The 15,419-nt window shown below is 34.9% G+C and overlaps 2 protein-coding genes across 4 annotated transcripts in view; one reads left to right on the top strand and one right to left on the bottom strand.

Moving 5' to 3' along the window:
• The window catches only part of lingo4b (leucine rich repeat and Ig domain containing 4b), a 29,851-nt gene extending 14,686 nt beyond the window's left edge, over nucleotides 1-15,165 (bottom strand). The window contains exon 1 of one of the 2 annotated variants that reach the window (XM_051131573.1): nucleotides 15,076-15,165. The gene's annotated coding sequence lies outside the window, so the exon portion shown is untranslated. Of the gene's footprint in view, nucleotides 1-572; nucleotides 1,049-15,075 lie in introns of those variants that run through there. The other variant, XM_051131570.1, reaches the window with a different exon arrangement.
• Nucleotides 9,289-13,730, top strand: ctsk (cathepsin K). 2 transcript variants are annotated; one of them, XM_051131576.1, is made up of 8 exons: nucleotides 9,289-9,452; nucleotides 9,887-10,024; nucleotides 10,687-10,809; nucleotides 11,078-11,227; nucleotides 11,477-11,695; nucleotides 12,688-12,853; nucleotides 12,966-13,074; nucleotides 13,242-13,730. In XM_051131576.1, exons 2-8 carry the CDS (start codon nucleotides 9,893-9,895, stop codon nucleotides 13,339-13,341), a joined length of 999 nt encoding a protein of 332 aa, XP_050987533.1. In that variant the 5' UTR covers nucleotides 9,289-9,452; nucleotides 9,887-9,892; the 3' UTR covers nucleotides 13,342-13,730. The 2 variants fall into 2 exon arrangements, with proteins under 2 accessions (XP_050987533.1, XP_050987534.1); XM_051131577.1 differs by having other exon boundaries at nucleotides 9,304-9,452; nucleotides 9,874-10,024.
• Nucleotides 15,166-15,419: the final 254 nt, after the last annotated feature.

Below are 15,419 nucleotides of genomic sequence, written 5' to 3'. Positions count from 1 at the left end.
CTATCTATCTGAGCCAATGAGTCTAATCCACATTCTATCAATTAGTCTTTCTATCAGTCAGTAAAAATCAACGAATGAATCAACAAATCTACCTATCTATCTATTTATTTGTATGTTTATCTACCTAGTGTCAATGAGTCTAACTGATGCTCTTGGTTTATCTATCCATCTAATAAAATCGATGCTTTCCTATTACATTTTTTCCTAAAACTAGCTAATATTTTTAGGCAAATGATTTTGATAACATTTTTAAAAGTTTATAAAAGAAACAACGAAAATAAGAAAACATTTAAACTGAAAACGTATATACAGTATGTCTACTTTGGAAAGAAACAAAGTATTTAAATGAAATTATTGTAATTACACAAGTGTACAACAAGAGCCGTCAACTTTGTCTGTTGCTTAGCTTAGAATAATTTAAAATACAACATGTTAAGTCTGATTGCTTCTAAATGAGTTACTTCAAAATTAGTCATAACCCTCGAAGAACTCCAAACAAACGTTGTTTTAACTATGTATGTATGTTTAGCCTGCATAAACTATCGGAGCAAAAACCACAAAGCGGAACTCACCAGCTTCCCTCAGGATATCTGCATGGCGATGTCATTGCTCTCCAAGTCTTTGTCCATCTCGGTTCGCGGTTCCTCACTTCTGCACAATGTCCTCTATCATCGTGATCAGAAAGACGACGAGCATGTCTTGAGACAAGACCCGAATGTTTTTAATCGCTTTGCTCCTTCATTAATTCCTTCTGTCTACGACACATCCCTCCAGGGTCTAGTAGGATAATTGTAGCCTTAATTTAGGTTGGCTGTTCTCCGCACTGACGCTCCTCTGCACTCGCTCCTCTAACTTCCAACTCCCACCTGCCCGTTTACGAGTACGAGTGAACATCCAAACCCCAGCGGTTTTAGAAAGCAGATCGGTGTTTACTGGTCTATTCAGCAGAGCTGATGAAGGATAACACCTCGTGAGGGCACTCTGAGAGAATGACAGTATTTGCGCGGCTTGGCCAAATCTCCGGATTTAGGTAAAACAGCAGATGGTTGCCTGAGTGAGACTCGTGGCTTGTAGATGGTAGAAAACCTCTCAAATGACACATGTTTGCTTTAGTCGATTTATACGATACAAAGACTCAGTGTTAAACTAAATGTGACTTATTTTGTGGAAAACAGGTTTTAATTGCATTGCATTTGTCGAAAAGAGAACAGTATCCACAACTTTTTTTAAAAATTATTATTTAAAGGGCTAGTTTACCCCAAAATGAAAATTCTGTCTTTAATTACTCATCCTTATGTCGTTACAAACCTGTAAGACCTTCGTTCATCATCGGAAATTAAGATATTTTTGATTAAATTCGTGAGCTTTCTGACCCTGAGAACGTTCAAGGCCGTGGTGCTCTCCTGAATGCGAAGAGAAGTCATTATTTTTGCTTTCTTTGTGTACACAAAGTATTCTTGTAGCTTAATAAAATTAAGGTTGAACCACTGATATCACTTGGACTATTTTAACAATGTTCATATACTACCTTTCTGGGCCTTAAATGTAGTAGTTGCATTGCTGTCTGTGCAGGGTCAGAAAGCTCTCAGATTTCATCAGCAATATCTTAATTTGTGTTCCGAAGATGATCAAAGGTCTTATGGGTTTGGAACGACATGAGGGTGAGAAATTACTGACAGAATTTTCATTTTTGGGTGAACTATCCTTTTACAGTTAAAGGTTGTAGCTAAGCGGTTGTCAGAACTTTACAATAAAAAAAGGGGACAATATTACAAGAGTTATGGAGCGGCACAGAATTAGCCATAAGTCATAAGTCATTTAAAAATCTCTTTCAAAGTATCACATAAATCAATAAATAGCTCATAACATCAACTAAAAGAATGCACACAGGGAATTGTGGGAAGCCTATGCCCATTTCCACATGAATAATGCAATTCTTGTAGCCTATCCACTATTTTTCTTCCTGTAAGTGTGGCCGTTTGTAAATTTTATGGGTCTGGCTTTTGGTCTCATCCGTGTCCAGCTATTTTTAGCTGTACAAAACAGCTAATTTTGCTGCTTGATATTGCAAATTGGTGTGTATTACCATATTATTTTAATGTATAATAATAAATTAATTATGAACACACTGGTTTGTAGTGCAAACAGTTTTACAGTTTCTAGCACGCTGTTATTCTTCTAGTTGTTTTCCTATGGGGGCTAATAAACCAGAAGTCTCACCCCATAGGCTTACTTTTGCATTATAGAAGAAGTTAAATACCGAATAAAATACAATATTGCTAATAATTATTACTCTAATGTATTACAATATTTTACGTAAAAGTATATGTATTGCCTTGTTAAATACTATTTTTTGTACATTTTCTCAGTATTTTATGAGATAATTGTTTTTACTTTCAAATCTATCTATCTACATATATACATATATGTATGTGTACAATATTTTGCAGTAAAATTACATTCTCATTTAAAATCTATAATTATCTTAACTGCATATGGGTAACTTTGGCAATTGTCAGGTTTATTCTGCAGTGTTTTTATCCTTTTTTGTTAACATAACATTTTTTACAGCATTGGCTAACACAGTGCAATTAAGGCTGTGATAAATCACTATTTGTTTTCATGAGGTTTTGAGTCAAATGTGCAGGTCTGCAACCAAGTTCCTCTAATATGCTGACTGTGGTCAGATCTCTCAGGAATACTGCTGGACTAAAATAGCATTTATTAAATAATATTTACAAACCGTAGCCATTCGTCTACATTTTATAATATGCAAAGTTTCACCATCTGTAGAGAGACAACAAGGTTATATAACCTGCGTTAAAACATCTCTGTGGTTAATCAGACCGTGACAACTATTTTAGCCTTTATGTCAGGATGAAAAAGCCACACAATCACTAACATTCAAACTACATATATTCTTAAATAACTTAAGTGTATTTTAACGGGCATCACACAACATTAAGCAGCACTATTAATGTAAAGCAAAAAGTCATCTTTTATTTTATTCTCTTTTTGTGTGAGGAGGACAGATATTGCACCCAATGAACCATAAATGTTAATTTTGGCACCAGTGTACAAATGAATAACAGAGGTGTGATATTTAGTCTCAACAACAATGAATCAGGCAGGTCATGCCCTAGACACTGTATCCATTTGCTCACAAGCATCATAAGGATGTTCCCTAATGGCAACAGATTTATTTCCACATGCTTATTTACTTCCGTTACAACCCGTTGATAGAGCAAGTAAAATGGAAAAGAGATGCCTGCGCCGGAGTAGCATACATTAGTGGTTTGGGAGAACAGTGACACCCTCCACATTGCCTGTAGGATTTTAATTAAATCAGGCCACTAGAGGAAAAACATTTCAAATGAAGGAAGGGACTGAGAGCAGAAATGTCTCTAATATAGGAAACATTCACCTTTATCCTCATTTAGTAGTTCTTTAAACTTCATGAAAGTACTACATCACAACAAGACTGGCCTATTTTGCCAAAACCTTTGTCTTTTCATCTTACTGTATCATCTAGCGATATAGTATCATATAATATCATGTATTAATATAACAAAATATTATTTATGCATGCACAAACATTGTGAAAGCTCAGCTATATTTCTAAGGGCACTGAGATAAAAGGCCCTTACAGGGTTTAAAATGCCTGTGAGTTTTGTCATGTGTTGTACACATTTGATTCAGAAACTATTTGTCCTTCCATGTTGGCATGTTCAGCTTAAGCTAGCAGTTCCTAAAATATATCTGAATGTACAATATGTATCTATCATTAGGAAAATTTAAATATTTAAAATATTTAAACCTTATTCATTAATCTGTGTAAAATGTTATATTATAACCACGTTGCCACTGTCTGACTATGAACAGTTCGTTTCCTCAGAAAATTCTATAAATGAGTTTTACTTCTCATTCAAGGTATTTTCTCTTTTCTAACATGTCTTCTTGCAGAGCTTGGTCTTGGTATTAAGCCAGGAATTGGGATTATTTGCTTTCAGTTTTTTTTTTTTCTTCCATGATGTAAACAAAATTCTTACTGTGCTGTTTGTTGTACATTTAAAAGGGATTGTAAAAGGATGTTTGTCTCATATCCCAGCACAACCTTCTGAAATCTACTGCATCATTCCCAGCCTAATATTTTTCCTTTATTTTTCTCTGTATCCACTGACACAACAATCTCTTGACCTGCCTTTATAAATGCCGTACTGACCTTGGCTTAGTGTAAGACGGGCTGCGCGCTGATTTGTATTGGTCAAATCCTGCCATCACAAACCCTCAGATCCCTGTGCACGTGGCAGATGGTACAGTTTTGAAATCGTGAATGTGCTCTTGCTTTCCAAAGACTGTTTGTCACACTGCAATAATGTATAGTTTGCCAGGCCTCTTTGTCTGAACTCTAATCCCCAACATGAGGACATCTGTGCATCAATGGTAGTGGCACTGGGAAGCAAGCTCCTATGATGGGATTTATGAATGGAGTGCCTGTGCTTCAGCACTTTTTACTATATAATATAATATAATATAATATAATATAATATAATATAATATAATATAATAATTAAAATAAACTACCAGTCAAAAGTTTTTGAACACTGAGATTTTTTATGTTTTTTAAAGAAGTCACTTCTGCTCACCAAGCCTGCATTTATTTGATCCAAAGCAAAAACTGTAACATTTGAAAATATTATTTAATACTAATATTATATAATACTAATATTAAATATTATATAATACTAATACTATTTAAAATATTTTTGCTATTTGAATACATTTTCAAATGTAATTTATTCCTGTGATTTCAAAACTGAATTTTTAGCATCAGTTACTTCAGTCACATGATCCTTCAGAAATCATTCTAATATTCTGATTTGCTGCTGAAAAAAAAACTTTTTTTATTATTATCATGTTGAAAACAGCTTTTTAAAGTTTCTTTGATTAATAGAAAGTTCGGAAGAACAGCGTTTATCTGAAATGGAAATCTTTTGTAACATTATAAATGTCTTTATCATAACTTTTGATGAATTTAAGGCAGGGGTGTCCAAAGGGGTGTGCAAATGCGGCCCTTGGATGAATTTCAAACGGGCCGCAGCTTGTCTAGTGAAATGTGTTATATGTGGCCCGCCAAACGTAATTCAAATTCAAAACGTGCAGTTTCGCAATGTCAACACAAGGTGACAGCACTTGATTTTTTTTTTTTTTACCAGATGTAGCAGCAAGACGCAGCGATAACAATTTGATAACAGATGTGCTGACATTTATTTACCGCGCACGAATTCCCAAACGCACCAAAAGCGGGAGAGCGCAACTTATGAACCGCGCCGGCGCCGCACAGCGAGCTCAGAACAAATATGCGTTTACTCTTTGACTGATCTCGATTACGCGACCACTAAACAGCGCTGAGAGATTCCGTGAGAAGCGTTCGAGTTTGGAGCAGAGGTCTCCGATACAAACCGCGGATGTCGCGGTGATTTAAATTTGTTTAAAGACAGAAGAAACAGCGGTGCAACAACACGTGGAAAACAGAAGCATTGTGCTCCAACAATGTACTTAGAATGCTTTTCAGTCCACAAATCACCTACATTTACGATGGATTTACTTTAGTAACAGTAACTGTGGTATTTTGGCAGAGATATAGGATATTAATACCGATTATTATTAATGTGGACATATACACAACTAGTCAACTATTTTGAACAGTCAGATTTTTAATGTTTTTTTTTTCCTCTTCTGCTCACCAAGCCTACATTTATTTGACCCAAAATACAACAAACGCATTAATATTGTGAAATATTTTTAGTATTTAAAATAACTGCTTTCTATTTGAATATATTTTAAAATGTAATTTTCTATTTACTTTACTGCTCAACTGTTTTTAACATAATAACAAATGTTTTTTGAGCAGCAAATAAGAATATTAATGATTTCTGAAGCATCATGTGACTGGAGTAATAATGCTAAAAATTCAGCTCTGAATTCACAGGAATAAATTACATTTAAAAAATATATTCAAATAGAAAACAATTATTTTTAATAGTAAAAATATTTCAAAATTGTACCGTTTTTGCTGTACTTTGGATCAAATAAATGCAGGCTTGATGAGCAAAAGAGACTTCATTAAAAATCTTATTGTTCAAAAACTTTTGACTGGTAGTGTAAAGGCCAATCGAATGTAATGTCAGAGAGTAATGACATACAGGCCAAATATATTTTTGTTATTTTGTTATATATATATATATATATATATATATATAGACCATTTTGCTAGATGTAAACAACATTGGTCCAGAAGCGCTCCCTGTTTTTTTGTTTTTTATTTTTGTTTATTTCACATATACAAATACATCTTAAAGGTGCTAATGTAACATTTTCATCCAGTCAAATGTTATGTTGATTGTATTTTTTTGTGATGTTTGTGTAAAGTAAAAAAAAAAAAAGACACAGGAAGTGTATCGGGACCAGTATGTTTATATCTTGCGAAATGGTCTATACATATGGAGAAGCATCCGGCCCCCTGGTGTGTCCAGGTCATCAAATCTGGCCCCGTTTAAAAAAAGTTTGGACACCCCTGATTTAAGGCATTCATGATGAAAAAAAGTATTAGTTTCTATAACTCAAAGTTTTTGAAAGGTATAGTGTATAATGTTACAAAAGCTTTTATTTCAGATAATTGCTGATCTTTGGAGCTTTCTATTCATCAAAAATCTTGAGAAACTTTTTTATTGAAATATTGATAATAATAAACTTTTCTTGAACAGCAAATTAGCATATTACAATGATTTCTGAAGGATCACGTGACACTGAAGACTGGAGTAATAATGCTGAAAATTAAGCTTTGATCACAGAAATAAATTACATTTTAAAATATATTCAGATAGAAAACAGTTATTTTAAAACATTTCAAAATTGTACTGTTTTTGCTGTACTTTCGATCAATAAATGCAGGCTTGGTGAGCAGAAGAGACTTCTTTAAAAAACAAAAACATTGAAAACATTCAAATTTTACTTTTTAAAACGGTTAAAAATGCTATATTAAACAATTAAAATATAAAAAATATGAATTAAAAACTCCCATTTAAGGGTTAAATGAAAATTTATATATGGAATCACATGCAAATATTTGCTCATGGAATCACGTTGAGTGATGAGAAACACCAAGAATGCACCTTATGAGTTTGGCTGAAAGAAGTCCAGAGTGTAAAGCTAATTTGAAATAGCTTCAATATAATAAATAGTCTTGATGTGTTAAACATCCTTCGGTCACCTGCCATTTGTGTTAATTTAAAATTTTGATGACTTTACTGTTAAGCAAAAATGTGAAAAATTGTTAATTCAGTGTGTCCAGTCTTTTGACAGGTAGTGTATAGGACATATACATGATAGTGGCCACAAAAAAGGGAAGTTTGATGTAGTTCTCAGTCTGAATAAGAACCTGTGAAAAAACCTTTGAATCAAAAGTCTCGTGACAGTCATGGGAGCAGACATATGACTGCAGCAAGGCATTCTGGGTCTCTTCAGTGTTGTGGTTAGACTGGAATGTAAAGTAACAGGAAACAGATGTAGAGTTGGCAGCTAACAGCTAGCTGAGTAAAGGCGGAGGGATTTTTGCTGTGTAACGTGAACATTTGTCATGCTGGAGCTATATAAATTTATAAATTTAAATTAATACAATAACAATGCCTGATTTTTCATATTTAATCAGGTTAATATGACTGCATTGAAGTCTTGTGTTTATATGAGCATTTATTTGTAATGTTAATTCTTTACTGTACAAAATAATTTCATATCAATTAAATTGTGTTCACACCAACAATATCTGCACTCACAATTTTTTTAAAGCGTAATACTGAATGCTTTAACAAAAGACACACTTACACATGCACACACTGCTCTGATCAGGATCAGATGAATGATAAAACAGTCTAAAGTTTTGTAAAGCATGAATGAGCAGGTGTGTATTACCAAAAAATGCTTCAATCATTTAATGTATCCGGGACAAAGTCAATCCTTCCTTTTAGGTATTGCAGTTTAATATGTAATTCTATCAAATTAATTCCAGTGAATGATGTGTTTTACCAAGAAATTGCAGTAAATTTTATGCACAGTAAGTATCTGAAGCATCTTTCTTGGTAAACTGAAAAAAAAAAAGAGTTTACAGAAATGCTGGGATATTATTAAATAAATAGAGTTTGTACATTTAAAGAATAACATGCAATAAATTGAAATTAGTATCAACTGTGTTCCACAAACAATTTGTGCAAACCTGACTATTCAATCCCAGTGTTCACTGGATACGGTTGGGACACACTTTTTTTGTTTCTCACAAACAAACGCTGAACACGTTCCTAAATTTAGTCTTCTCAGGCCATGTCACCATGTCAGCAGGCTGTGATACTTCTGGCCTGTGATATTTATGGATTTGCTTGTATGTTTGTGAGTAATCTGCACATAGCATGAACAGCTAACACTAGGGGACTTTTCTTGACTTACATTTATATCTTAGTGCTGACCGCATGCCTATACAGTAGACATCATGGGACAATTTTCAAGTAGACCTCATGCAGTGACACACTGCTCAGATTGTTAACTAACAAGCGGAAGTGTTCGTGACAAGCTAACAGGGCCCCAGGAGAATGAAGTTTAGAAAGATATGCTATTTACTGATACCATCAAATCAGTTGAGTTTGAAGTCATATGTCATATGTCCTCTATCCATGCCAGCTAAAAAAAAAAACAACAACTGAAAATGTGAGCTGATAAGGTTACAGACTTTTACAAGATGTGAAAATGTCACTTAATCGCATCCATCCTTTTGCAGGATCCCAACAGAAATTCCCTCTTTTGTTAGTGGGACTAAAACCATGTAGCCTGCTCAAAGGTTTCAATGCTAATGAGAATGGCAAGAATTGAAAACTGCTGTCAAGAAGCAATTCCCAAAAAATTACTATAGAGAGAATGTAAGCAGTTTTGGAACAGAAAGGAAAAGTTGCACGAAATGCTTTATGTAAAACTAATGGTTGTCTATGCAAAAAGTAACAATAATGAATGCATAGGAACTTGCTACTGCTTGCAAATTATTTTCGATGAAACTGGATATGCAAATCATTCGTGTCATTTGAAGCTGAAATAAAATATTATTATCATTTCTGTTGTTGGTAGTGTTGGTTTTAGTATATTTCATTTTAATTTCTAATACAAATCTCTTTCCACGACCTTGGTATAGGCACCGTATTCCCAACTTCCCATTTTCCTAAAACTGTAACCTGACTCCTGACATCATCCCTCTGAGCTGGTGTTTAAACGATTCCAGATGAAGCGGGTCTTCCTCCTTTTCCCGCAAAAGGAGCAACTTCCTCAAAACTCCAGAATATAAAGAGGTCGTCTACTAACCCAGTTTCAAACCAGCAACCATCTTTTGTTCTGAACTTCTGGAAATCACCCAGGTAACTGAGGTTCCTCGTCGGCACTTTGTTTTTCTTTTTAATTCCTCTTCAGCTGTTTGCATTGTTTATATGTAAAGTGTTGTAAAATACTGTTTTAACACTTGCAAAAAAAGTATGAAAATTCTAAACATTTAACGTTGTGGGTGCAGCTTTGTTGCAACCACTTTCGCTTTCTCTTTCTCTTTATTCTTCTCAAAACCTTTATTTTATTTATTTATTTATTTAAATATAACAGCATGGTAAATTTCTTCTTGCGGATTTCAGAAATCACCACTTAATCTTTACTTCTCTAAAGTGACCAAATACTTTTCAGTGCGGGTCTCGTTTTTGTTTGTGGTTTACAGTTAACACGCCACGTACTTCGCAAGAGCGCCGCAAACGTGTTGTAGTTCACAGTGTGGCTTTACACCTCTGACTGTAGGTCTGTTTGTCAGGGCAAAATGTATAAGTTTGGTGGAATCAGCCTACTCGTGGTGGTCTGGTGTGGACTAGCTCACACTCTGGAGAATCTCACACTGGATGAAGCATGGGAGAGCTGGAAACTCACCCACAAGAGGGAGTACAATGGCCTGGTGAGTAACAACCTATAAAGACAATACAATAATATTTGTTTCCTTAGGGTGCCAAAAGAGTTATCTAACTCAATTGAGTTAGTGTTTTCATGAAAAAAGCCATCGGTTTCTCCCTTCTCTGCAAAAAAGAGGGAAAAACTAGCTTGTATTTTTATGACTACATAGATTGGAATGTACTGGAAAAGTCTACATGCACTTCAGCTCAATAACAATTTTTTTAAAGGAGGAATAAAAAAATCTTACAGCTTTAGGATCTGTTAGTTATTTTATAGAGTTTTAAGCATTAAATCCAAATTTCAGATTAGATGCATACATCTAAATTAAAAGAATAGTTCAACCAAAAAATAAAAATGTGCTGAAAATGCACTCACCCATAGGCTATCCGAAATGTAGATAAGTTTGTTTGTTCATTGGAACAGATTTGGAGAAATTTAGTATTACATAATTTTCTCATCAACAGAGCCTCTGCAGTAAATGGGTGCTGTCAAAATGAGTTTAAACAGCTGATAAATTACAATAATCATCAAGTAATCCACGACTATAGTCCATCAATTAACTCTTTATTAAGCAAAATGCAATGCATCATCAGCTGGTGGTTTATATACAGTTTGGGAACCAAGCACTTGAAACAAGTGTTTATATGTGTGTTTCGTGGTGGACAGAGTGAAGAGTCTATTCGACGGTCGATTTGGGAGAAGAACATGCTGTTTATTGAGGCCCATAACAGAGAGTACGAACTGGGGATTCATACCTATAATTTGGGCATGAACCATTTTGGAGATATGGTAAGTTCCCCAATTCAATCTACTAATATTTTGCTGCTGTAAACAGTTTAAAGCATTGCTGTACAAACATTTGCCAGCCTTATATGTTGGAGAACAACTGTGATCTAGCCTCTTTAAGTTTAAGATGTCACAATCTTGCTAAACCTGTTTGGAGAGTAAACATAACAGGAATGTTCCATCAAAAAAATACATGTATTACAAAGGACTATGCATTGAAACTAGACCCAACTTGATAACTTTTTTTTGTCTAATGCTTATCTCTCTGCAGACATTAGAAGAAGTGGCAGAAAAAGTCATGGGACTTCAAATGCCCATGAACCGGGACCCAACTTATACATATGTACCTGATGACACAATGAAGTTGCCAAAATCAATCGACTACCGTAAACTGGGATACGTCACTTCTGTCAAGAACCAAGTGAGGAAATTACAAAACATTTCTGTAATATTGCAATAATATTTCCTCATTCTAATAAACTCTCACATGATCAACCCTACACTCCTCCTTAGGTGTTTCCACACAAGAATGAGGGTTACCATATAACTATAATCCATATGTTTCAAGCCAACTATAGTTATCACTGTATTTAAGCGCCATCCAGTGGTCAAAAAGATTATTTCTCCACCGGTATAAGTGTTTTAGTTTTTCTTCTCTCGCTTTCCTCAGGGTTCATGCGGCTCATGCTGGGCCTTTAGCTCTGTTGGAGCTTTGGAAGGTCAGCTGAAAAAGACCAAAGGTAGCCTGGTGGACCTCAGTCCTCAGAACCTGGTGGATTGTGTGACTGAGAATGACGGCTGCGGTGGCGGATATATGACAAATGCCTTCAAATATGTCAGAGACAACCAAGGCATTGATTCAGAGGAGAGCTACCCCTATGTTGGAACGGTAATAGCCTTTTACTAAATGACTTAGAGGGCAAAATGTTTTTTTTTAATTTTTTTTCAATGATTCATGTTATTTAGTTAAAATGCAAATGAGGTCACAGCCAACTGTACTTACAGTAGGTCACGATTTGGTCAGTTACCAGGATGAGAAGCCATATTGGCGATATTCGGATGTAAACAACAGCATGGATTGGACAATTAATGTACTACCGAATACATTGTTCTGCTAATTTATGCTGTCTGAACCACAGAAAAACTGCGTGGAAGCTGAAGCTAAATCATATAGAAAAGCTCTCAGTAAACAGGAAAGGACGCAATATTAACAAACTAAAGTTAATAGGTGGTGAACATATGTACGAGCAGTATAAATAAACATATTAGCCTAATATTTCACCTGTGTGACTGAAAATGATGAGCACAAACACTAATGTTGTCAAGATTCTTGAAATCCTGGTTCAGTTTGGCCAACCACAAACGCCTCTTGTTCCTCAAACTGTTTTTTGCACTCTTGTTGATTTGTTATAGCTTTCGGCAGTCTGTAGTACTCCAAATGTTTCCCCCAATCTTACAACCCAAAACATGACAATAATTGACAAACAATAATCAGCAAAATATGCAAGTTTTGTTTGGTTCAGTGGCATTGTTTACATTCAGAGCTGCCAATATGGCCGATTAATGACGCGTTGTGAAATTACTCTGTTCTTAGGTTACTTTTTCAAAACTCTACACACGTCAAATTGCGCTGTTATTAGTGTTTTTAGGTCTGTTTGACAAAGTGTGTTTGTTACAACTTTTACTACTCTTATAGAGGAATAACTTGATTTAAGACGCATATGAAGTGTTTCGGATATTTTTGTGCATTTTGGATGTGCAAAGCTGACAGTTGGTATGAATATCTTCATTGGAAAAATTGGGAAAAGTGAACTACATTTTGAGAAATGTGTCCTAGCAACTAAAAATGAATGTTGATGGTCATGATTTTTCCCCCTACAGGACCAGCAGTGTGCTTACAACAGTACAGCGAGAGCGGCCAGTTGCAAAGGGTATAAAGAGATCCCTGAGGGTAATGAGAGGGCACTGACTGCCGCTGTGGCAAAAGTGGGACCTGTGTCAGTGGGTATAGATGCCATGCAGTCCACCTTCCTGTACTACAAAAGCGGTACTTCACATCTCTTTTACATCTACGTAGTGTTTTGTTGAAATTTTTTATAGGGAAGGTCCTTAATAAGATAAAAATCTTATTGCCTACTATGTCCAAAACCCATTTCTAGGTGTGTACTATGATCCCAACTGCAACAAGGAGGATGTCAACCATGCAGTTCTGGCTGTTGGCTACGGAGTCACACCGAAGGGCAAAAAGTACTGGATTGTGAAGAACAGGTAAGAAAAAAATATATATATATATTGATAAAAATGACATTAAAATTAACCATAAAAATGATTAATTTTTAAAAGGACAATTTTTTTTCCCATGTTGTTATATTCAGCATGCAATAGTGTAAAATTCTCCTTAACCATCTGTTTTTTTTTTGTTTCTGTTCCTGAAGTTGGGGTGAAGAATGGGGAAAGAAGGGATACGTCCTGATGGCTCGTAACCGTAACAATGCATGTGGCATTGCCAGCCTGGCCAGTTATCCTATCATGTGAGAGCTTGAAGTTGGGAACTCACAAGGGACCAAACTTGTCTGCTGCTGACCAGAAACAAAAGGGACTCAATCACTATCAGTGTGCTCCAACATTAAATAATGATTGGGGAAACATTTTTTTTTAAAAGAAACAGTTGATTTGAACGCCACAAGGTTAATTGTATTTTTTCTTGTGTCTTATATGTTCTTAATCCTATCAATTTGTAAAGTCGAAACTGTCCTGTACAATATTTAAAAATTCATAAGGGAAATTTTGATATTGTGTATACAGTCTGTTATTTTTTTTTTTCTGATTCCCCTGGTGGGATCTGATCTTTGAAACACTTGGTTTATGATGTTTTGATTATTTTGTGTGAATGTATTAAATAAAACTTACTTTTGAGTACATCATATTTGGGTATCTTGATGTCATTTTCATTTCAAAAAGGCCTAATGATGTGATGTTTATCATACTAACCCAGTTAATACCAAGTCAATAACACACCCAGTACAGAAACATTATATATAATAAATGACATTCCCAAAAATCAAATATAAATGCCAAACCACCATAATTTCAACCTTAAACTATGGTATCTGTCTTAAACTGCCATAGCTGTGGGTATGAAGACTTCTTTAGTTCTGTTTCACTTCTGTTAAGGTGGAAGAGAAAGCATCAGAGCGTCTATTTTGGGGAAGCTGAAACCAAGTCAAGTCAAGAAAAGAAACAACATACTAAACTAAAAACTAAACAGTGTTAAGTAGCCTAGGCTGTTTAAACAAAAATAATAAGAGTTACATATTCACAGGTATGAACTCATACGACCATAACTGAACCACTTCCCCATTAACAGTTGAATGACCCAGCATTAACCCTTTTTAGAACAGATGAATACAAGATGAATAAAAACGTAAGCAATGCATTTATTAGCCACTGTTAGATGGGACAGAAGACAAATGTTTTATTTTATTTCACATTTACTTTATTTATTCCAACGTTACTTAAATCGCATTTAAGTAGATAGATTAAGTCTATAGATTAAATAAAAATTTATTTCAAATAGCTTTGCACGGTGTGAAAAATGTAACGTGACAGACAATGCTGAATGCTCCGCTTTCAGTTCTGCATACGATTTGTTCATGTGCTTTCTGAATGATTGAAATCTGTAGTAACTTGTTCTGAGAACACTTTCACAAAATTCCATAACCCCAGACCGCATCAATGTGACATGAACTGATGGATGTTCAGAAAACACCATAACCAGAATGCCCCAAATTCTCTTTCCTGAGAGACAAACGATAATTGTCATTCTGAGCACTCAGCATGACTTGTAAGTTCTAATATTAACTAAGTATTCCCCTTATCAGCACATCATAATAATAATTTTAAAAGTGTAGGCTATTAATTAAATCAAAATCAGCAACAGGTCAGCACAAATATTTGTCAAATCATGATAATGACTCATTTTAAAAGCATGCTTCATGAAAGGAAAAATTAAGTCATGCAATTTGTTCCAGTTCCTTAGTGGTAATGTGACCTTTATAACTTTTGCTCGATGTTAAAATAAAGTCAAGCACGACATGTTAATCTAGGACCTAAACCTTGTGGCATATACACTCTTAAAGCCAAATACCAGGCCAGCAGTGTAAAGTGTTTTATTTGTCGTGCTTGCGTGCTCGAATAGTGTTTAACCACATGATTTCCTCTGGCTGTTTCCTGTGTACTTTCATATATCATGTAATAAATTGTACTTACGCTTGTAGGTCTCAACTACCACGTTGTTATTAAGTCTTATATATTCTTGTTTAAAACGTCAAACAGTTATTGTGTTTCACTTGAGGAACACCTTCTTCCGGTGTTTAATATACATTCCACTAGATGGCGACCCAAACACAAGAAAGCACGTAAAATAGAAACTTTCTTGTTTTCAATCTGTGTGAAACTTTTAGAACCTAGGGAAATGCCCGTCTAGACAGATTTGGAATGGAGTTGTATTTTTGCTAATTGAAGATGACATCTGTTTTTAACAGTTCTATTAGCAGGTCAGCTGTGAGCTGCTGGTATTTCCTTTACCGTTACAGAGTATTCTGGTATAAAAC

The sequence above is a fragment of the Labeo rohita genome, chromosome 16 (genome assembly GCF_022985175.1).
Source record: "Labeo rohita strain BAU-BD-2019 chromosome 16, IGBB_LRoh.1.0, whole genome shotgun sequence".
In the NCBI taxonomy this organism is placed as follows: domain Eukaryota; kingdom Metazoa; phylum Chordata; class Actinopteri; order Cypriniformes; family Cyprinidae; genus Labeo; species Labeo rohita.
This window is presented reverse-complemented; position numbering and strand designations above follow the sequence as displayed.